Source organism: Panicum hallii, chromosome 5, assembly GCF_002211085.1.
Source record: "Panicum hallii strain FIL2 chromosome 5, PHallii_v3.1, whole genome shotgun sequence".
Taxonomy (NCBI): Eukaryota; Viridiplantae; Streptophyta; class Magnoliopsida; order Poales; family Poaceae; genus Panicum; species Panicum hallii.
Genome location: NC_038046.1, coordinates 2,254,245 through 2,277,094, shown reverse-complemented (window position 1 = coordinate 2,277,094; position 22,850 = coordinate 2,254,245). Strand labels below are relative to the sequence as shown.

Genomic DNA, 22,850 nt, shown 5'->3' with positions numbered 1-22,850 from the left:
TCCACGGCTTCGGTTAGTTGTAGAGCGGGCTTTCCAGCATTTTTTGGTTTCTGCTGCGCTCGTTAAATAGTTTATGACAAAAGGTTAATTCAGGGATAGTCCAGTCCTGCACTTCTGAATTCTGGCAGTAACAGCAGCTCCCACGACGCTTTGGCATGGGAGCTGCTGATGGATTTTAAAATGGTACCGCTGAATTTGTATTATATTTCACCAAACATCTCATGCGCCAAAACTAAAACTGCATCAGCTAATCAACAGGTACAGGCTGACATCTCCATGCACCAGAATCAAAACATTAATATCCCGGTTATTATTGTATAAACTCAGTTCTGGGCAGATGACTGCATATCCAGAAACATTACAAACTTAACGAGATGATAACCAAACATACAAAAACCATGACTCCCAATTTCGACAACAATAACCTTTAACATATTCAGGTCAGCTTGCCCAGTTGACATCGTAGCTTCCCGACCCAAATTCTGACAGGTGATAAAAGAAACAGTTTGATTGCTTGAGCGTGATACAAAACAAACCACAGTGCCATGGATTTGTATGCAACACAGAACCTTGTCATAATAACATAGAAATATCTAAACATTGGCCAATGATATGAAATCGCTAAAATTTCAACGTGCTTGGCTGAAGAAGGTAAAAGACCTGTCAGGCCAAGGCAGAGGGGCACGGATCAAATGCTGTGCCACATGCTATCCACTGCTTTTTGCGGCTGCATGGGAGCATGCAATCAGGAACCTTCTGCCACTCCCTTTTAAAAAGGTTGTATGTAACAAGGCGGTTCATCCGCTTCGCCTTCAAGGAGAGCATGAGCAAACCACTGTTGCCCAGGCATGTCATCTTCATGTGCTTACCGTAGAACTCTAAGCACCAGATATTTGGCATTCTGTCCACCTCCTTCCAGAGGAGAGTCATCTTCTGCAACTCCCATATGCAGACGCAGGTCGCTGCATTCTTGCACAGCAGACCCACAAGCATGACCCTTCCCTGGAACTCGGCAAGTGTGTGGTCAGTCAGATGCAGTGGCAGTGGGATGGTAAACTGTCTCCAAATCCCGGTGCTTACATCATATGACAAAACACCATCTGGTTCTGAACACATGAAGTACAGCGTGCTGCCAACCGCCACAGGCTGCGACCTGAAATTCAGAACAAGTGGCAGTTTGAAGCTTGTAGGGAAAACTCCTGGACAAGACCACGTGTTCTTTGTAGAGTCATACACTTCATAAGTCCCATCATTTCCTAACCACATTACTTTGTAGCCATGACTAGAACTTCTTCCGTTCAACACCATCCCTACCGCGACTCTTGACCATCCCTGGACTGATCTGGGTGGGATCTCCTTGAGTGATTGCCTAAGAGGGTTGCAAACGTAGAAATTCCTGTGGCTCAGATCCAATAAACAGACAAGGCCACCCACAGATGCCACTGGAATAACTATCTTTGTAGGAGCAAGAGGAACAGATGGATGGTGCCATTTCTTCAGTGAAGGGTCATACACTGCAACATTATTGTTTGCATTCTCATGGGTGATTGTATAGAACCATGGCAGTCCACGTGGAGCTTCAGAGTACTGATGAGAGAAACTGTCTGAGCCCAAAAGACAAGACCACTTTCGGCAGACAGTGCGGAATCGAAAAATTGCAGCAACTGGAAGCCTTGCAATGACAGTTTCGAAAAGATCTTCAGGAAACTCTTTCCAAATCTCCTGTTGCATTACCTCAGTTGTGTTTGAGCAGGGCGCCTTCTCGCGGTTTCGATCCCTCCGCGGTCGTTTGCGAGGAGGAGATTGGTTAGTCTCCATGATCTTCAGTAATTCCGAGTTGTATCCAGTCCGTCCTCCACAATAATCATCTTTGATTGAACCATGTTCAAAGTCAAGTAAATACCATCTGTAAAACATGCATAAGCCCAATCAGTCCACCATGGTTATGGGGGAAAAAGTTCTGGAAAGCGCTTGAACAAGAAATTTTGGCCAGCCACAAAGGAAAGGGTATAAGATGAAGCTACAGCTCCATTTCCCAGACTAAAATTTGAGCACTACTTTTAGACAAAAATGGGCATAACAGTACAAAAGCACCAAGTTAGCAAAATACCTTTTTACGTATAGTTGCATATCAACAAAAACACCAACTACATGTACAATTCATTCATGCATATGTAGTTACATACAAAAAAAAGGACTGCATGTATGATCCATTCATGTAGAAGTAGCAACGCACGGAAGATAAGGGCATTGCAACGGTTTCCTCCAGCTTGTTGAACAAGAAATACAAACAGATTGACTGGTTGGCTTTCTATAGTGCACAACTATCAGACTACTCGTCCATTTTCCCACTAATATCCATCATGTCGCTCTGAATCCTACATATAATATTTATATTATCTGCCATGGTAATTAGAGGGAACCTGATTAAACCAAAGCTATACCACACGAAGTCAATCATATGTTTTCAGCTGGTCTAGAATTGCTATCCAGAGAATCATACATCCTATAGTAAGGGGAAATGTAAACTTAACAGACTGGATTTTATATGAAGGGAATGAAGGATGTTCTTTATGGTTCAATAAGAAATGCAGTGAGAGAATAATCTAAGCAGACATTCAACCATCACTGAAACTTCTTATGGAGTATGAGTTCTTTATTGAAAAAAACGGATATATACGCTACAGATTGGCGTGTAATCTTTCATGTGACATGTCCATACAATTTAGCAAAGAGGAGTAATGCAGGTACAATGCATAATGAAGCATAGCATGAATTGCTTGACATACAAACATAACATACACAAGAACAATAGTGGTGACATAAGAGCCAGATTGCCAGAATCAGCCTCGGCAGTGGAAAGGATAGTTTAGCACGACTAATCATGTTCTCGCCGCATTTCCGGCTAAGCCTAGTGACCATGTTTACCAGGTCCGCCTTTAAAAACTACACACTAGGTAAGTTGATTCCCTCGTTTCCTTTCTTTTGGTCGCTTGCCAACAAAGCTGTGCAAACGTCGCGCCCCAAAGTCAAACTGACCAGGATTTATTAACATTATTATCGGTGTCGCATACCCTAGCATAACATCGGGCTGTGGACTTTCTCGTGCCCTATTCCACGGGTGGGTATGCGTAATTAATTTTGTCCTATGCCTGGGGCAATGCTAAAACTTGTGACCACGGAAACCGTGACACCGGGTAAGTAATTCCAAAACTTGTGACCGCGGAAACCGGGTAATAATTAACTAGTAACAGCAAGTCTACAATTAAAGGAGCCACGGGATTGTCCATTTCTACGGCGCACGGCATGTTCCTCCAAGTTACCCGGGAAGGACGGACAAATCTAGCAAAGTAGGCAACACAGGTAGGCAAATTTGTAGAAACAGGGAATCGGAAAGGTAAAGCGCGTGCGACACAAAGACGCAAGAGAAAGCTTGCGTGCTGAACATACTAGCCAAGGATCTGCGCGGCCGAATTTCCCCAGAACAAAACCGAGGTGCCTATCCGATTCTGATAGATCAACAAACAGAAACAACAACTCGCAAGGCCAGCCAATTCCCGCGGCACCCGCCGGGTAAACCCCGCCGCAAGCAGATCCGAGCGAAGCGGGGGGAGGGAGACGAAGGGCGCGAACGAGAACGAGAGGCGGAGGGGGGGAGAGAGAGGAGGGGAGGGGGGGGGGGGAGCGGAGTAGTAACCAAAGGGACGAGGAGGAGGTAGGTGTTTTGCCTGGGGAGCGGGTGGGCGTTGGCGCCGTAGAGGTCCCAGAGCTCCTGCACCTGGCCGACGAGCTGGCGCAGCGCGGCCACCTCCCCCATCTCCGGCCGCCGCCGGCCTCCTCGCCGCGCCCCCTCTCTTCCCTCTCTCTCCTCCCTCCTTCCCGGGTCGAGTTGGGGTTGGGCTCCGCTCGGGGTCGGCCCCCTTTCCGCCTCGCTAAATGCGGCCGCAGCTGACGCACACGGCCGCTGAGGCTGATGAAGCGCGTGCGTCGCGTGTGCGCCCGCCTCCGCCTGGGCTATATGCTTTGCTGTGTTGCGGTTGGTCGGGGTCGGGTCCGTCGCTCGGCTTGCTGGGTTGGGTTGGGTGTGGTGCGGTTTAAGTAAGCAGCATGTCTTTTTGTTTTATGGATAGATGGATGGATGGATGGACTGTGTGGAGGTTTAGAAATGGGGATGGAGGGATTAGAATGCGGAATTGCGAATGTGTTGGCTATGTAGGTTGATAGAAAAACGGCTGTAGACATGGTCTTTTGGAGGGTGTCGTCATCGTGTAGAATAGACAAAGGTGTTATCTGTTTGCTTGCTTTTGTTTGTTTGGACCACGGTGTAGGTAATGTGATCAATACATGTATTGATAAAAGGTTCCACGAGTAATTAATAAAGGTTTCACGAGTAAGTAATAGAAAATTTTGCAGTATAATACAATAATTTATTGATAATAATAATTATAGTATATAGTTGGAGATGTCAACTTAACTACTAATACATCCTAACCATTATCGAATAATGTTATCGATGCACGAGAGGAAAGAAATAGTCGAATAGCATGATTATTGTTGTTCGTGTTGGATGGATGGTATCGATGGACACAATGATGGGAGATGGCAACCCCGTGGCGATCTTTCGTTGCGTAGCTTTGAGTGCTTTCGATCGACCGAGCAGATTCGATCGAGTGAGAGACTTGTCTCCATCCAGCCTGATCCTCTGCGCGCGCCTAATCAAGGCCATCAACAACTTCAAAGTGCTCTAGGATTTTGATCCGGTGGGGAAGATCGTATGGAAAAAACCAACAACGACGAGCAGAGCAATTTCTACTTGCTCCCAAGACTTACTTTCATAACACATCATGTACAAAAGAGTTTCTTATTTCTTCATATTTCAGCATGATGGATGCTACGATGCTACCATACCGTAATTTGATTTTAATTTGATTTCACATACAATTATTCCTAATAGTAAATTAGAAGGATATGTACTGATCCCTTCGTTCCAAATTATAAATCATTTTCGCAAATCTAGATACGTAGTTTTTGTTATGTATATAGATATAGTGTTTATCTAGATGCATAATAAAATTTACGTATTTAGATTTATCAAAATGATATACAATTTAGAACAGATGGGGCAGATGCTAATGCATTTACACGAGGAGGTGGTTGATCCGATGGCCAAGTTCTAGCGTCCAAGGGAGCTTTCCATGATGAGGAAAGCGGCAGGCATCAGCTAAATAATAAAGAGAACGCCTGCCGTTGCGGATGCATCGGATTTACTCATTCGCCATGATGGCAGATTGGAATGAAACCGCAGCGGTAACTTCCCCGCTAGCTCAACGTAATCATCATCATCATCAAGCCCATCTGATACGATCCATCCGTCCATCGACCACGCAACGAACAAAACACCATCCATCAGCGCTGCGTATAGATTATTATTAGCTAGAAGATGACAGCAGGAGGGGTGTATATATAATACGAGCCACGCATAATACACCATCATCAATACCAACGACGACAATCCAAGCATTCAGCGCACACACACGGATGCAGTGGTAGCCAAGATACAATGATACGTACATGGCATTGTCATCATAATTCATAATACACAATGTTGTGTCCATCCCATCGCATTTCTCTTATCCGTTGATTAAGTGTAATAATTCTAATTTTTACTAATAGTTGTTCTCAATTCACAACCTTTCTTTTAGTTTAGTGTACGCTCCGACCCTATACATAATGTGTCGACCCCATCGCATTTGTCTACGCGATAATCAAGTGCAATTATTCTAAATAGTTTCGTTCGATTCACAACCTTCCTTTTTAATTTAGCATATCATTCAACCCTATGAATAATTTGGAACTAATTAAGGAAAGGTACACCTAGGGGTAATTAAAAATCAAGTTAAAAAAAGTTTAATTTAGGATAAATCTAAATGTAGCCATACTTTAGGACATAGGGAGTAGTAAACCACTGCAATATCAAATAAACAGTCACCGCATGTCCATGCTTGGAGTGCCACTCTTTCATATTTCTTTTTTTTTGCCCCAGAGAGTTTTTCGATAGATTCGTGCAATTTAAAGAGGAATGCAGGACGGGACATCGCAAAGCAAAAGGAGTTCCGCACGGTGGCCCTCACACGTGTGGAGGCCGAGGCCGAGGTGTGCCATCAGCATCAGCTAGCTGTGACCCCAACAGTACGTGCAAGCCCTTTTATTTCCCGCTTTATTCTTTTCACACGCCCCAGCCCGGCCGGTTGATGAAGAGGTAGATTTCCTTAACCACGGCCGGCCGGGCTGCTAATTAGTAGGGCTTGATCCAAAGATTACTTTCCCTAAAGCCTTCTTCTTTTCGCTGCTCAATACCAGCACTCCTTTTTGCTCGGATCTAACAGCCGAGAGCTAGCTAGCTTTGGGTCGGATGGGATCATTGCATTGTTGAACCTCAGCTCGCTCTCAGTACTCCCTCCCTCTCACTCTCATGGCCAGCTATCATTTTCTCCCCCCCCCCCCCCTTTTATTTCTTCCTGGGAACTTCTTCCCTACCTTTTCCCCTGCCCCTTTGATGATCTACTGTGACATCTCCCCTCTGGATGGATGCCTTGGATCATTGCATTCTTGAAGGTTTTGCCTTGCGCCCCTAGGGAGCTAGCGTGTGGTAATAATAATTAGCAATGATAATTCTCCTCCTCCTTTTACTAAAGTACTTCTTTCACAGGGCCTATGTCTTCATGACACATTATTGTCATTGGAAAGACAATTAAAGAAAGTCGCTTGGATTACTACTATTGATCAAAACATGACCATAATTTACCCTGGACCTGGAGAAACACATAGCATATATTTTTTTCTCCTACCTATAGATGTTTCATCTACCGAAAGTTGAAGTCTATCTGCTACTATTTTGTACATATAATCTACCAGTCTCTCTAGCTCCTAACACTGGTGGTGGGTTGAGTCCGACCAGAAAATTTGGGTTGGGCAAAACTCAACCTGTCAACCAGAGAACACAAACCGGAGTAGTAAGCAGTGGTTCCAACTCACAGGATTCTCCTACTGGCTTAACCATGGATATGTGATGATGGATCATGATGATGGCCAGGCCAACAAAAGCACACTCCATTATTCTATTCTTTCTCTACTCCTCCTCTAACCCAACCAAGGCAGGAGGAGGCATCAGCCAACCCAACCAATCTCCCCCCTGCCAGAGAAAACATATGGTGGAGCTGTGGTCTCGGTAGGTAAATTTGTCATCTGGTTGCGATGGGTGCCGGTGGCCATCCCACCCTCTCTGGTGGTTAACCGTTGCTTTGCGTCACGTTTCAGAGTGCATCCCGTCGCGTCTAGAAGGACACGAGGAACGTAATCCGACGCATGATCCTCTTCAACCAACTGCCACTGCTAGTTCAGACATATCCAAAGCTATTTTCACGTGTGAGTAAGCGATACACAAGAAGAGAAGAGCATGAGTGCAGAAATGTTTTCCGGTACACACAAGGCACCCTCTAGGGTGCAGGGGATCTCTCAAGCTTATACGCAAAGGCCAGGTTGAACTGTTGGCCATTATAAAAAAAAAAAGAAAAAAAAAGTTGAACTGCTGGTGATTGTCTAGGGGTACTTAAAGACATGGGCCGGGCCGGGCCGAGACGAGCTTCGGTCGGACCTCGTAGCAACATGATTGGTCCCTAGTGCTGTGCTATCACAGGATCCTTAGAACGAAGGATTTCAAAACATAGTAGTAGTATTCTCTACAAATTACTGAACAACTTGGTACACCAACCAAGAGGTTGAAATGCCAGCCCAGAGGAATTATCAAACCTCAGTGACAGTGATTAAGATGGAGCGGGGGATCACATCGACCATCATGGCCGGTGACTAATGTCGCCGAGAGACCAAATAAAGGCTGGTGCAGTGCAAACCCATCACGCATCGAGTGTTTGTTTACCTGATCCTTTTTTTTTTTACAGCCACGGGTTCGATTATCTGATTCCCCATCATTCTCATTTAGACCCAGACAGAGACAGCCTTTTCCTTTTCGCCCACGCCTTTTAATTGCCTTTTGACGATCATTGTTCCAATCCACCGTCAAAGATGATTGATCCTTCTTTTTCACCGACGTTTCTGTAAATTTTTTTTGCTGTTTTAGCTCTTATTACAGCTGAATGAAACTCAAGTAGGATCAGCAGCCCCGCATGGTAGCATGTTTCAACAACGGTAAAAAAAAACGAGAGAAAAAAAACTCGGTGGCGGAAGAATCACCGAGCGGATCGGACGCGTCGGTGGCGACCGCGTGTGCTAGAAGGACCTGAAGCTTTGCCTGTTCGTCTCGGGCCTCGCCGGCTAATCGTCGGATGAAGCAATGATCGCCGGCGTCGCATCACCCTCCCGGCCGGTCAATGTCGCTGTTGCCGCGCTGTGATCGAGCGTGCGACCCACCGCCGGCAGCACCGTCAAAACAGCGGGGAGGGTGTACCGTAAAGCTGATGGACGGCCCTGCACGGCGGACGCGAACAGATGGACGGACGGATTGATATGACTGAATGGCTGACTGATTGAGAGAGAGACGTGCCCCGCTGCAGGCAGCGGGCGAGCGAGGTGATGGAGCCTCGTTTCGACCGAGATCTTGATGATGGCGATGACTGATGGCTGCAGTCTGCATTCCTCGGTTTTGAAATCCTCCGGTTTCCTTTTTCAAGAATCCATCAGCAGGAAGGCGAGATGAGCAATGCAGCAAGTGCAGGGTTTCATTCAGGTCTTTGCCCAAGTGCTGAAAAAATTCAGGCCGACTGACAGTCAAAGTGTCCATAGAAAAAATGTTCATCAGACCTGGCTTTCAGAGACCGGCCGCCAATTGAAAATCGCTGTCAGGTAGTGCTCGCACTAAACTAAACGTACAGGTTTTCCAAGCCATGCCTCCGATCACAAGTCTTGAAAGAAAAAAATTCTCGTATAGAACAGAGAACCAAGAGTCCAACAGCAGCAGGAACCACAGGACGGAAGATTACGAGGTAGTGGTGGTGGGGTTCGGGGGCATGATTTCGACTCCAAACGCTTTGGTCAAGGATCTCAATGATGCTCCGTGTCCATGCAAGGAATCGGTCCTCTCCTCCAGCTTTGCCTTTGCCGGAATCCGGTCAAGGCCATCATCATGCTCTTGGCTCTCCTTGCTCCCCCCGCGTCCACAGGAGAGGAGAGCCCGTGTAGCTTCCCCGGCCATCTCACATGCCGGTGGCCCAAACTCCACTCCACTGCACTTCTCTCACCTTGCCGTCACTTCACCTCAGCTAGTTGGAAGTAGCCATCGATTCGCGCCACACGTTTCCAGCTTTCGATTCGCCTGCTGTCGCCTTCGAAATCCAAATCTAATGAGTACTGGTGCTTGCCTGGCTATAATTCCCTCCAGCTTTCTGAAAGAAACTGCAGATGGAATGCCAATTTTTACCAGGTGGGCTACAAGAACGGAATGGGCCTAAAATAACATGCTGAGTGATCGATCTCCCTTAGGCCTTAGGAGCCCATACCAGATTTTCCCACTCGTTGTAAGCACCGTAGGCCCATCTGTAAAGGCCCAAAATACCGGAACCCCGAAATTTGAGCCCACTAGAAGCCCATAGCTCCAACCCCAACCTCCCCTTCCACTCCTCCGTTATCACCTCATCTCCTTCCCACTTCTCCTCAAGACTGCCGTTGCCTCCCTCCAGCCTTCTCCGCTCATGGCGTCCATGGCGTTCTCACTGGCAGGAGCCTTCAAGGGCCTCTCCCTCGCGTCCCCTTCCTCTTCCATGCGCCCGTCCTTCCTCCGCGGCGACCGCCCCGCGCTCTCCGTCGGCGGCGCCGCGGTGGGCGTGCCGGTGCCGGCGCGGCGGCTGACCATCCAAATGGCGCACAAGAAGGGAGCCGGGAGCACAAAGAACGGGCGTGACTCCAAGGGGCAGCGGCTGGGAGTCAAGATATACGGCGACCAGGTCGCCAAGCCCGGCGCCATCATCATCCGCCAGCGCGGCACCAGGGTCCTGCCCTCCACTTGCTCTGCTTCCCCATTACTGTTTCTGGATCAGGGGGAGCTGAGCTATTGGTTTCCCGCTTGCTTAGGGCTTGTGGTTTTTTTTTATCATTCATTTATATAACTTCGTTTAGTGTTCAATTACTGTTGAATTCGGGCAAGTTTTGTAGTGTAAACGTCGGAGCATTAAGCATTACACGCTAACGCTGCTATTTTAGCCTGAATTAACTACCTAGCTTCATAAGGATAAAGACTTGTATGTAGGGAGTATGATGATGAACCTAGAAATACAGGCCTGTGAGGATAGTGCTTGACACGCTGGATATTGCAATTTCTGCACTTCCCGACGCTGGATATTTCTAACACTTTGCAAAGGCAGAAAAGATTGACATTTCTGCATTTCTCAGAAAGCGGGAGGGGAACAACCAACCTCTGTATTCATATATAGGATATCTATCTGCATCAAAATTATTTACACTGTCACCTTTATGCACTAGAGAGACTGGTGATGAACTTCCCCTGCACGCATGATCAGACACAACTTCTCGATACAAGGTGTATTGGAAGTCACTCAGATGTGTGTCATGTAAAAGGAAAAAAAAATGCACGAACCAACATTGCTGACAGTTGAATACCATGTGATGGGCTTGTGGTTTGATAGGTCCCTCTTATAGTCTTACGTACCACGCAACCTCATAAAGCAGCATAAGTTAATTGGCACCCTTGCAGCCTGCTACCAATGTTATAGGTATTTATAGATTAGGGTTAATATAAGGTGTATACTGTTGTGCCCTTTATAGAATTTCATTTTGGTATATGAAGTGCACCCATTTTATGATTGATCCGTTCCTGTTCTTGCCTTCTTCTTTTTAAAGTTTTTCTTGCATTTGTTTTGGACATTTCAGGTCTATCCTGGAAATAATGTTGGAATGGGCAAGGATCATACACTTTTTTCTTTGATTGATGGACTAGTCAAGTTTGAGAAATATGGACCAGACAAGAAAAAGGTAGTTGTATCTTGGTTATTACTTGTTGACATCTGTTTTATGCCATATATGTGTTCATCTAACTAGCTTTTCTTTTATAGGTAAGTGTCTACCCATATGAGAAACAGCCTGAAAACCCAAACAGTTACAGAGCAAGAAAGAGAGAGTACTTCCGCATGCGGCGTGAACGCAAGAGGGCAAGAGCAGAGGGAGCCATTGAGCCTCAATTGGTTTTAGCCTCTGTAGACGAAAACTCTGAGGTCAGCGCAGACTGCTGATAAGCTTCTTGTGTAGTATTTCTCTTTTTCACAAGCCATATTTGATATTTCCTCTCTAAGTGTAAGACTGCATGATCCATACAAGGCCATATTACGCGATGCTGTTTAGATATGTTCTATCTGTTGTGCCTTTTTTCTGGCTGTTATGCTTAAGAGTCACAGTGGGTCTATTCCAGCTTCCTGGACCACAAACTCCATGTAATTGTGTGATGGATGCTGTCGCAAGCTGACCCGAATCTTGATATTAGTGGTATCCAAGAGATGCCACATTGTTGCAATAGATCAAGCCGTCAACTGATGAACAACGTCATCATCACTCGGGGTGTGCTATGTGGTTCAGGTCTTATTAGAAGCAACCTTCTTTTCAGCAAAAAAAAAGATCCTTTTTTAGGGCTGTAAAGGGATTTAGGTTTAATTGGTGGGCGCAGGCCTACTACCAGACTCTTCTATTTCCTTCAATTTTTGCACAAGAAAAGGCAGAAGATGCAATTTTGCTACAATGTGTGGATGCTAAATCCTATTTTGTCATACCAAAAAATAATACTGATACTTTCTGATATCACTTCACCTAAATAATTATGAAAATAGTAGCGAACACCAATTCAGCTTAAACAAGGAGAATAACATCCTTATTATTGGAGCTAAGAACAAAATTTATGCCTTTTCTAAAATCCACATAAGAAAGAAATTCTCATCGTTGATGAACCTTGTGGATTAGACATTGATATCATCTTTTTAGAAAAGAAAAGAAAAGGAAAGGGGGGCATTTCTATAGTGTTTTGGTCCTAGTTTTCTTTCTCATGATTTCTGTCGTCTTGCTTTTGCTTAAGCAAAGCAAATAGGAGCATGAGCCTCAGGTTGTCATTTGTCCAATAAAACTGGCCTACCGGAGGATAATTGAGACCTTTTATTGGCCCCTCAACTCTAATGCAACAAGTCCTCATCAAGAAACACAATAAGAAGAAAAGAACAATTAAGATCAGGAAGCATGATCCATGTTTACTTTTTCTTCCATGTCTCATCCTGCAATGGAGGAGCTGGTAGCACTGATGAATGATGGGGCCAAGTCAAACATTATTGAGAGCCCACCTTGTTTTTCCTCATGCTTTGTGCAAGTGGAATCGTGGATAGAGGTAGAAAGTATGCCAGATTCTAGATCATCCTCTGTTTCAATGTTCCCAAGAAGCTGAATCTTTTTGTGCCGTGGAGTCTTTGAAAGAGATCAGCAATCGCAGCTTTCATTCTACTTGAAGTGAAAATTCATATGCCGTGGTTTCTCTTTGACATCAAGTATTTACCATGCCGGGGGTGGGGGCATCACCTTAAACATTTTAAATATATTTTATCTTCCAAAGAACTTACTTTCCATTTTTCTTTGATGTTGATGCAACTTGCAGGATAAGAAATACTGCTCCATTAATCTTACCTGCAAAGTTCATTTAAAGTAATGCTGCTTAAATAGTTGAGGCCATACATCTGTTCACTAACCTTAAGAGACCAATAGCTGTAGGTAAGGTGGCTAAGCATGTGCATGATGTCTGAAATAGTTGTACCACAGACTCACTGAGTACCTTGTGTCATATCTTTCTTCCCTTCTCACTTCTTGGAACCTTCCAATTGTTTTTCTCATGTGATTTTGATTGCTGTAAGTCATGGCCATCGGGTGCCTTTAACTTAATTATTGCTAACCCTATTAGGTGAGTAGAATATTGCCTAAGATCTTCTCAAAGAATATCCTTTTTTTCCTCAAAGATCAGAATTGACCTGGCATGCTTGAAATGAACCATTTGTTTGTGCTGTAAAAGCCATTGCCATTGCCTGTCAATCTTTTGGATACAGATTTTGAGACATTTTCCAGTTATTGCTTGCTGACAGTAATACATGTTAAACATAAAATTCATATGAGCAATCACATTTATTTGCTGTTTGGACTTTAGAGGTGTAGCCTGTATGCAATTCCTAAAAGCTCTAATACTTTTTTCCCTTGTTATACAATAATTTGCATGTTCATATAGCATAAACCTAAAAATATATATAAGGTTTGCAGCCTTTCCCCCAACATTTACGCCTCATATGGAAAATCGTCTATTAGGTTCGATTTTGTGAAACAAGAGCAGTAGAGTTTCTAAGAAGCTTGTGAGATCTTTATAAGGAATCTCTTTTGGTGGAGAACATCTTTGCCTTGGATTGGAAAAAGAAAGCTTCATTTATTCATAGAGAGTGGGCAAACCTAATATACAGCAAAGCTTAAATGAATGGACAGTAGAAAGAAAATGTGTTCATAACCAAGAAAGAACCAATAGACTCGTCCATCCATGACCCATGCAGCCATGCTTATCACAAGTTATGCCTTTGCTTAGACTTCATAGTCCACACCATATAATAGTAAAGCTATGATGCAACCAACTGGTGACGAAACCCTTTTTTTATCCAATTGTGATCTCTTTTCTCTGCTCAATTATTATCCTAAAGCATATTCTGTTGGTCTGAGCCATAATTCTACAGCCCTCCTTGTCTTTTCAATGCATGACACATTTTCATGACAGGCAATTTGCAGAGACATAGAGAAACTTTTGTGATTGCCTTGCTCAAGGTTGACAAGTTCTACACTGCACTCAAGTGGTAGGCTGGGTCCTTGGGAGAGGATAATGGCCACTACTGCACTATGTTTTGTTGGATTGGACATACTGGGCCGAGTTTAACCTCTTCGTTCCTTAGTCCTTAAGTCTTTGGCTAGTTGATGTAGCAATGGTTCCTCGGTTGATGAATCTATGTTGAGTATTGATACCACTTGCTGCTGCAACGATAATTTTAAAGTTATTCTTAGAATTCAGAGAAAATATGGATTTCAGGATGGAACTTAATTCCGATGTTACATTAATCTATAAGAGGGGAAAAGATAGAACTTTGTGATTCTAAAAGTCTATGGTTCAGATCCCCCCCAGTGCACACATATATTCTGGTAGGAACTTTTAATGTGTGGACTGTTGTGTGTTAATCTTGACTTCTTAATCCTCAGATTGACTCGATGAAAAGATATCACCCTTTTGTTGAACCTTACAGTCAAAGGAGGTATTTAGGCATTGCATCTTTGAACTTGGTATTACAATTTATTTTTGTTACAAATTACCTGAAGAGTAAGTACAAACCTTCTGGATTCAAGTTCCAGATTGCCATACCATTCTAAGAGCAAACAGATGTGTCAGTCCATCGTACTGGTGAGCGCTTCAGCTTCCGACACAGAGACATATTTAACAGAATCCAAACTGATTACTGGCGCCCTTGCCCTGACTACCGCGATAATGCAAAGCCAAACCTGCTTCATTATATAACACACGCACGCATGCACCATGATTTTTTTTTCTCATAGTGAATCCACCATATGCCCATAAGGCCATAATTTTGAGGTGTCTAAATAACATTGATATACTTATCATGTGTTTTTTTAAGGAAAAGGAAAGAAAAATAGAACCAGCCGCACAAGATTGTCAATGCCAGGCTAAGAACATAGTGCTTGGTTTGCTGTCAAGTACCAACAGTTGCTACACTAAGACGTAATGCATGGCATTTCTGTGGTTTGGGCACAGTTTATAGCTGTAGATTTGAAGGTAAGCTGTTTGCCGCCAAAACCAGATAGACAAGTCACAAGTATGCAGCCGCCCAAACACGAAGTGCTGAGGCCGCCAAATGGAATCCATTGCCCACTCAGGCATCCAAATTCCAAATAGGAGACCATGCATCGAGTCAAGGATCAGGATCATAAGAGCAAAGGGACCCAAAGCAAAAAAGGTATTTGAGGTAAAAAGCAGCCACAGTACCTTTTTTTCTGACAACCAGCTGCCCCCACCCACAACCCACAAAGCACTACCAAATCCCAGATGCCCCTTGCAAAAGCAGCATGTGTCTGCATTGCATCTCTTCTCTACCACCAGTGGCAGATCTGTGTCTTGTTCCTCTCACCGTTATATGAGCCCTCTTGCCTGGGCGCTGCACATCTCCTGACTTTCCATGGCCTACCATCCCTTCCTCCAAATATAAAACCCTCTCACCCCCTTCATCCCATCTCATTGTGGCCTCTAGAACCCCCCTGAAGTCTTTCTCTGTACATACATTCTTGTGCAGATCTCGTGTATCGAGTAGTTCCTGTGCTGTTCGTCGCAAGACCCCGATTGTTCAACTGGTGCCCAAATGGATCCCATGAGCAGCATAGAGAAGATCAGGGCCATGAACAAGTTTAGCGAGAGCAGGAGGCTGCAGAAGCTTCCTACTCTTTCAATCTATGCGGTGGCCACCTCTGTCACCTGCCTGCTGCTCACTAGCCCTGCTTGGTTCCCTAGCCTGTGCTCACTCCTCAGCTTCTTCTTCTTCACCACCCTCCCTGGCTTGGTCACAGCCTTCCTGCTCAGCCCCAAGTGCCTCTTCGTCGTCGGCAACCTCATCGTCGCCTTCCTGGTTGGCGAATCTAGGTTGTCACCTAGGAGGGACGACGATCAGCCTTCCTTGGTGAATGAGATACACGAGGAGCACGTGAAGACGAACATGGCAATGGTCGCAAAGGCAACAACCGAAGCGGTGGTGGTGGCTGACCACAGTGCTTCTCTAGGAGTGGTGGGGCTGGGGAAGGAAGTGGAGGTGAAGGAAGAGGAAGGGGAAGAGGAGGAGCTGCACAAGAGAGTGGAGGACTTCATTGCAAGGGTGAAGAAGCAAAGGAAGCTGGAGGCCAAGAGCTTCTTCGATGTTGATCGATAACTATGTCCGGAAGTTGCCAATTAAAGCAAGATTGCATCCAAAAAGATCTTTAAGGCTTTGTGCTGCTATCCTTGATCATGTCTTGTTATGTTAGTTAAAATATCGAAGGTAAGGAGGAGGTCAGGAGATGAACCCGTTCCAATGTAGGAGTTACAGTGTCACTGTAACCATGGCAAGTATTAGGGAAAGGAGAGACATGGAATGTGTGTGATCTTTGAGAAAAGTACAAAGGAAGAAAAGTGATGCATGGTGTGTTTCTCTTATATTGATTTGTGTCAAGACTCGATTGGCTTGCTGCCATGATGATGATTATAGCACTTCGGTGCTGGGGAACAAAGAGATTCTGTACTCTCAACCTGATGTTTATAAAGTTGTCGGGTAACCAATACCACAACTTAATCACTGAAACTGAAAGAAATTGATGCATTAAGAGAGTTGGATGATGACTTGGGTGGTAATGGATCATGGCTTTAATTCCTTATAACAATCCAACTCAATCCTTAATTATACTTTTAGCTTAGAAGCACATAAAAATTTACTCGGGCTTTTTTTAGCTGATTCTTAAAATTTCTAAGCTTACTTTTTAGGTTCTTTATCAAAGCCTAGTCATATGAAGCGACAACTTGGAATTCAAAAATTTGCACATGAATGTACACCTTTTGCACTAAAAAGATTTTAGCAATCAGGACGTCGGAGGTGTCGCATCTCCCAAGTTCGAGTCCTCAAAGTTTTGAATGCCGATATTTTACATAATACAAAATCAACACAAGATCTTCTCATTTTCATGATAAGGTCTATATGGATTTATTTGAAATTTTATAAAACTTTTTTAATTTAAAGATTTACTGAATCTTCTTTTTGAAGCAATTCACTTTAAACTTGGCATATCTATGATGGTAATTTTTGTGTTTAATGAGGTTAAAATTTTGATGCATTCCATACACTGCTGGCAAATTCACAGTTCCGGTGTTTGGAATATTTTTCTCAGCCGCCAATGTACATGTACAAATTTGTATGTAACCTTCTGAAGTTTTCTAGATTCGTCACTCCACACGAATACTTTCATATGATGAAAAACGTCGCATGTGTTGGATCAAATAAAATAGGATCAATCACACGCAATGCTGAATGTTCATGCATGAAAAGGCGAAAAAGATGAAAAGGCTAGCACACACGCCGTGCTTATATTTGTGAAATGATGCCATACACGCAGGAACACTTATACACTCACTCGAATATTTTAAAAATTGATACGTGCTTGCAAAACTAATCCAATTGTTACTTTAGTTAAGCGAGTAGATTATCACGAACAGTCGGAACCATTTGTCCCCGGGCTCGGCTAGCTTTTGCGGCTGCTGAATCGGATCGGCGTCAGTCCCATGCATGCCTGAAGCCTCTGCCTGCCGGCCGTTTCGAGATGAGATCACATTATTCTTTTCTGAGCCACACGACATGACACGAAAAAGGCGCACTAGGAGCGCCGAGGCTGATGCGATAAAAGGAAATTTAAAATGAAATTAGAAAGTGAAAAATGGTGGGAAAAGAGAGTGCACGAATGCATGCCCACGGAGAGGTGATCGGATTAGCGTACTGTGCGTACGTAGAATACTCCAAGTGGACTTCTTTAGAACGTGGAAAGTAGAGCCTCATCAGTATAGAAAAAAAAATAGGTGTAGCATTTCCCAGAACAATTTTAAAAAAGATGGTTGTGGCAGAGATAGTTCTTCTTCTTCTTCTTCTTCTTTTTATGGAGATGTAGTTGCTTTTTACTGCAATTTGTTTAGCATCGGATTCACCGAACGTCAATCTGCCTCTGACAATAAGATGCACATTAGCTTATTAGTTTGCTCACCTTCAACTTCAAGAACCCCCATCAGAAGTAGAATCTACATGTTGCTGTTGATAATGCTCATACTTTCATTTATTCTTTTTTGTTGTTGCAGTTCAGCTGACATTTGTATACTAGCAAACAAGATTCAGCGAGAACTTAGGTTTCACAAGACATACCGACTTACTATTTTACTTTATCACCTGAGCTGTTCCACGCGAAATTCAGCGAGAGCTTTCATTTATCCTTTCACTGTAAGACTATACTGTAAGAACAGCTAGCTCTTTATAACTGAGAGAACAGGGAATCACACAATTCGCAACAGGATATTACTTGAAAGTTCCATTCCAAAGCCTTGCCTGGAATCATTTGTTGTACAAGCTCTAGGATACATAGTTGCTTTGATTTACTTTTGAGAATGTGCCTTAAGAAGAAGGAGAAGGGTTACAGCTCGTCCGGTTCATGCCATCAAAGCAGCGCTAGGAGGGCGAAAGTGAACTGAGCCTGGCAACACAACGCATGAAACTATTACATGATTTCAATTTGCGACCTAGCTACCCCGTTTGCCACACAGATAAAATCAGCGAACTCCCACAGCAGACCTTCTGAAAGGATGGACTCCGAAAGCACCCACGGCATTACCACTCTTTTGTCGAACACTCTTGCATTCCTTTCCTTCCAGAGTAGCCAGATCACAAGTAGAGCAAAGGAGTCGAAATGTTTCCTAGAGTTGGCCAGTAGGCGTTTACGAGCAGTAACCCACCAATCGACGAAACTGAAGGTGTCCGACGGAGGAACCAGAGCTTGGAGACCAAGGGGCAGCAGCAGACGATGCCAGACCTCGCGACTATAGGAACATCGGGCCTGCAGGTGATCCAGAGTTTCAGAGTCTTGGTCACAAAGGTTGCAGGTGTCCACATCTTGCAAATTGTGCTTGAATCTACGGTGCGCAGTCCAACACCGATCGTGTAGAACGAGCCATCCAAAAAATTTACATTTAGGTGGCGCTTTAGTCTTCATAAGAACCTTGGCCCCATGGACGGGAAACTGACCGATGAACAGGGCCTTGTATGCCGAGGAGGCTGAGTATTGTTGATTCGAGGTCCATCACCACAGGACAGAATCATCAGCATCTGAGAGTTCACAGGTCTGAACCAAATCCCAGATGGCCAGATATTCCAAGATTACCTGCACAGTGGGTGCGCCCGTGACATCCCTTGCCCAAGAATTATTACTCAATGCATCAGCGAGTTCGAGTTTTCCTCATTCTCACCGGCACAGCCTCAAATAAGCAAGGTGCCAGGAACTTTATTGATGATCTATCTAGCCAATTATCCGTCTAGAAAAGGGTTTTTCTGCCATTGCCTACCTGAATGATGACTGAAGCATCGAAGAGAGCTTTTGCTACTGCACCCACCGGTCCAGGTAATAGTGCCCAGGATTTAGAGTTATCAGTCCGTCGTAACCATTCCCAACGTAGCCGCAAGGAAATTCCCACTAGCTTCAAGTCCGGGATTCCCAGTCCTCCTAATTCAATTGGGCGGCAACATTTTGTCCATACGACCAAGCAGTGACCGCGTGAAACATTTTCAGTGCCCCTCCAGAGAAAAGCTCTCCTACATTTGTCGATAGACTTGATTGCACATGGTCACAGTTCCAACGCAATGGCTGTATGAACCGCCATCGCTGAAAGGGTGACACGCGTTAACACTCGACGACCTGCCTTCGTCAATAAGCCAGCCTTCCAGGAAGGTAGCTTAGTAGCAACCGAGTCGACCAGCGGTTGTAAATCTTCCTTGCTTAGTTTGTAGATAGAGAGAGGGATTCCCAGATATTTGCAAGGAAAAGCAGCCAGCCGGCATGGGAAAAACTTTATGATTGTGCAGGTTTCCTCAAGACTGCATTGAATTGGGCTTGCTTGGCTCTTGTGTAGGTTGGCGCACAGACCAGAAGCTGCAGCAAAGAGCTCTAGGGCATCTCTGATAGCCACAAGCTGCTGTTCTTCGGGTGCTACGAAGACGACGACATCATCAGCATAAAGAGATGTTCTGTTCAGAACTTGTGGGCAGAGCTCCTGGAGAAGACCATGGCGCTCAGCAGCCGTGATCAAGGCGTTCAACGCTTCCATGACCAACACAAACAGTAGCGGCGACAAAGGGTCATCTTGCCGAAGGCCCCTCGCATGGCAGATCCTTTTCCCTGGAGAGCCATTGGCCAGAATTTTTGTACTCGCGGTGGATAACAGGATGCTCACCCAGTTTAGCCATCTCCTAGAAAAACCCAGGTGTTTTAGAACCGCCAGTAAGAACGACCAGCTAACTGAGTCGAATGCCTTTGCAATATCGATTTTGAGTAGGGCACTTGACTTCTTTTTTCTGTGCAGCAACCGTGCAGTCAATTGCACCGTGCTCAGTGAGGTCGGGACTTTAGGCCCATCAGTTTAGCCCATAATTGCTTTGATTTCATTCATTCACCAAAATTGGGCTTTCAGACTTCAATCTACCCAAACATGTATACGCCGGAAACAACATGTGCCAGCAAACTTTGGCTGCTATGGTGCTCGTGGATCCACAAACATTGCTTCTCAGTACCGACGAAATTTCCTTCACTTCTGTCTGCCGAATTTTGGAGCTACCGCTGGCTCCGTTAGTGTATCCCAGATCTGTCAAACATGCAAAACAATGTTTAATAAAGACAGTTATACACCGCAGGCAGACCTTTGACAGCTTATAGAGAGGAGCCTGGTGGATTACTTTTAGTTTGCCTTTGGATCCTCCACAGGCTAACCAGAAGGGATTGTCATGTGAAAATGATACCGAGAAAATAGCTCCCTGGAACAAACAAGTGTATAAGCGAGATGTTTAAAGCAATTACTTCTGAAAGTAAAGAACAATTGGATTTGAAAACATACAAGCTTAGGATTCAGAGAGGCAATGCATGATGGCTGATTGTTTCATAAATCCCAGAGTTTCACCTGTGTTTACAAATAGTTTAGCCACTGGCTGAACAGTATCTACATGTCATCCAACTATTGGAAGGTCCTTACCATTTTATCAGTCGAGCCTGTTGCAAGAAACTGCAAGAAAAGAAGGTACCATCAGCGATCTAGTCACATGGACGTGTTTCTTTCTTATTTTACTACACAACCATACTGAAAAAAGAAAACGTACATTAGGGGTAGACGGGCTGAAGGAGATGGATGAAACAGCCTTTTCGTGTGCATGAAGAGTATATGTGGATCGGCCAGAAGAACTTGATGAAACTGTTCGCTTATCAAATGCTTGAACCATCCCATTTTCAAGACTTACCTGGAAAACAAAAGCTTTTGACTTAGAGAGCCCCAGACTGACTCGAGCATTAACCATACAAAACATTCAAAAAGGGCGCGTGCTAATTTCATAATATCAACTAAGCATGCTCACCAGATATAGCAAGAAAACTGCAGATCAAATGCCTTCGCAAAACCAACACTAGGTCATTCTTATAGGGTCCAAAAACAGTGAGTAGCCTGTATTGTTAGCATAAGCACAGGAGATGGATCTAAACAATTTTCACTATATCATGAATCTGAGACCATAGCCTGCCTGCTAACATTACACCTATTTTCAACACTAAACTCTCAACAGAACTACATGTCACTCTGACTCTATACATTTCAACTAAGCTGTTTTCTGATGGAAGATTCACTAAATGAATTACCTAAGGCTTATGCTAGTCCTTCATTTCACATGTTCCGGACTAGACAGATAACAGAGTTCAGATATGCAGAAAACAAACCATGAGTTTCATTTACTCACCACAAAGAATGTTCATTGTGTGGATCCCAAGCTAAACTTTCCACATCTGCTTCAACAGACCATTTGTGGCAACTCTGTCGACCATCTTTCATACCATTCTGTAGATAAAAATGTTCGGATCAAATGTCAAGAAAGAATAATCCTTAATAATCAATTACCCATGATAACTGGCACATGCATTACCATGGCAACTGTTTTATCAAATGATCCACTCAGAAGAACTTCAGGTGACTGTGGGCACCAAGCAACTGATTGAACCTGCAAACCGAGGAAGGAAACTCAATATACAGCAACATGATGTTAACCCAAAACGACAGAAAATAGGTATCCATAATCAGTGCCTTGTCATCATGATGTTCAAGTGTGACTGCACATTTGCCAACAGCTAAATCCCAAATTTTAACAGTTGTGTCCGCACTTGCACTAGCTAGAAGCCTAGAACGTTCCTTTTCCCCCCTCCTTATCCCATCCCCTTGTTGGCTTGTTGCTTCGGGATCAAGTGATCAACCAAGTGGAGAGAAATGAGAAAGGCTTGAGACGACGGAGACATGGAGGAACCGAAGGACTAAAGGAGAGGGAATCTTTACGAGTCGTGTTTGCCGATTGGAGCAGGGCGAGGTCATGTTTGCTCGCCGGGGGGGTGGGGGAGGGGGGGGGGTGGAGTGGCGGTGGCGCTGATCGGAGCTGGAGAGTGGTGAACCAACCGTGGCCACGTGCAGCGGAGACACGCTTGGCGTTGGACAGGCAGCGGCATCCGGTATCCCTGTCAGCCTATTACCCGGCTGTGGATGAGCTCAGGTGATTAGATGTTGTGTTGCATGCCAGCACTCTACTCCTGATTCTTCAGTCTCCTCTCTATTTTTAGGGCGGCGAGGGAAAAATCAAACGGCACCGCAGCAGGGCCGCCATGGTCGCTTTCTAGGTCGGGCATCGTCCTTGTCGGTCACGGGCTGGCACTTGCCAATTATCGATCACAGACTGCTGGTGATGAACTGAAGCAGCGGAATTGATGGGCCGTCCGATCCGGAGGCAGGAGCTGCGTAGCAGCACCCGACCGAGACCGATCAATCATCATACTCATGCTACTCGAGTGTGATGTGGCACCAGGAAACCACGGTGGCTCGATTAGGAGTGCCTGCGCTTGAGAGTTGAGACTCGGCAAGTCAGCGTCCATCCGCGTTGTCTCCGGCCGTCCGTTCCATCATCCGGCCGCGCCTT

The 22,850-nt window shown here is 44.7% G+C and overlaps 3 protein-coding genes and 1 pseudogene across 4 annotated transcripts; 2 read left to right on the top strand and 2 right to left on the bottom strand.

Moving 5' to 3' along the window:
* Positions 1 to 248: 248 nt before the first annotated feature.
* LOC112893667 (F-box only protein 6) lies at positions 249 to 4,029 on the bottom strand. Of its 2 annotated transcripts, none has more exons than XM_025961120.1 (2): positions 3,729 to 4,029; positions 249 to 1,906 (listed from the first exon to the last, which is right to left on the bottom strand). In XM_025961120.1, exons 1-2 carry the CDS (start codon positions 3,815 to 3,817, stop codon positions 664 to 666), a joined length of 1,332 nt encoding a protein of 443 aa, XP_025816905.1. In that variant the 5' UTR covers positions 3,818 to 4,029; the 3' UTR covers positions 249 to 663. The 2 variants fall into 2 exon arrangements, with proteins under 2 accessions (XP_025816905.1, XP_025816906.1); XM_025961121.1 differs by lacking the exon at positions 3,729 to 4,029 and adding an exon at positions 3,698 to 3,716.
* Positions 4,030 to 9,648: 5,619 nt separating this feature from the next.
* Positions 9,649 to 11,536, top strand: LOC112891464 (50S ribosomal protein L27, chloroplastic). The gene is made up of 3 exons (XM_025958344.1): positions 9,649 to 10,001; positions 10,900 to 11,001; positions 11,082 to 11,536. The coding sequence occupies exons 1-3, from the start codon at positions 9,705 to 9,707 to the stop codon at positions 11,256 to 11,258; spliced, it is 576 nt and encodes a 191-aa protein (XP_025814129.1). The 5' UTR covers positions 9,649 to 9,704; the 3' UTR covers positions 11,259 to 11,536.
* A 3,521-nt stretch (positions 11,537 to 15,057) lies between these two features.
* Positions 15,058 to 16,311, top strand: LOC112894519. Its single transcript, XM_025962265.1, has one exon. The coding sequence runs from the start codon at positions 15,447 to 15,449 to the stop codon at positions 16,005 to 16,007; it is 561 nt and encodes a 186-aa protein (XP_025818050.1). The 5' UTR covers positions 15,058 to 15,446; the 3' UTR covers positions 16,008 to 16,311.
* A 4,114-nt stretch (positions 16,312 to 20,425) lies between these two features.
* LOC112895919 lies at positions 20,426 to 22,541 on the bottom strand (annotated as a pseudogene).
* Between the last annotated feature and the right edge of the window lie 309 nt (positions 22,542 to 22,850).

Coding starts and splice junctions, on each gene's coding strand:
- LOC112893667 (XM_025961120.1), bottom strand. CDS start 3,817: ATGGGGGAGGTGGCCGCGCTGCGCCAGCTCGTCGGCCAGGTGCAGGAG. Junction 1,907..3,728: donor AACGCCCACCCGCTCCCCAG/GCAAAACACCTA, acceptor CATGTTTTACAG/ATGGTATTTACTTGACTTTG.
- LOC112891464 (XM_025958344.1), top strand. CDS start 9,705: ATGGCGTCCATGGCGTTCTCACTGGCAGGAGCCTTCAAGGGCCTCTCC. Junction 10,002..10,899: donor TCCGCCAGCGCGGCACCAGG/GTCCTGCCCTCC, acceptor TGGACATTTCAG/GTCTATCCTGGAAATAATGT. Junction 11,002..11,081: donor ATGGACCAGACAAGAAAAAG/GTAGTTGTATCT, acceptor TTTCTTTTATAG/GTAAGTGTCTACCCATATGA.
- LOC112894519 (XM_025962265.1), top strand. CDS start 15,447: ATGGATCCCATGAGCAGCATAGAGAAGATCAGGGCCATGAACAAGTTT.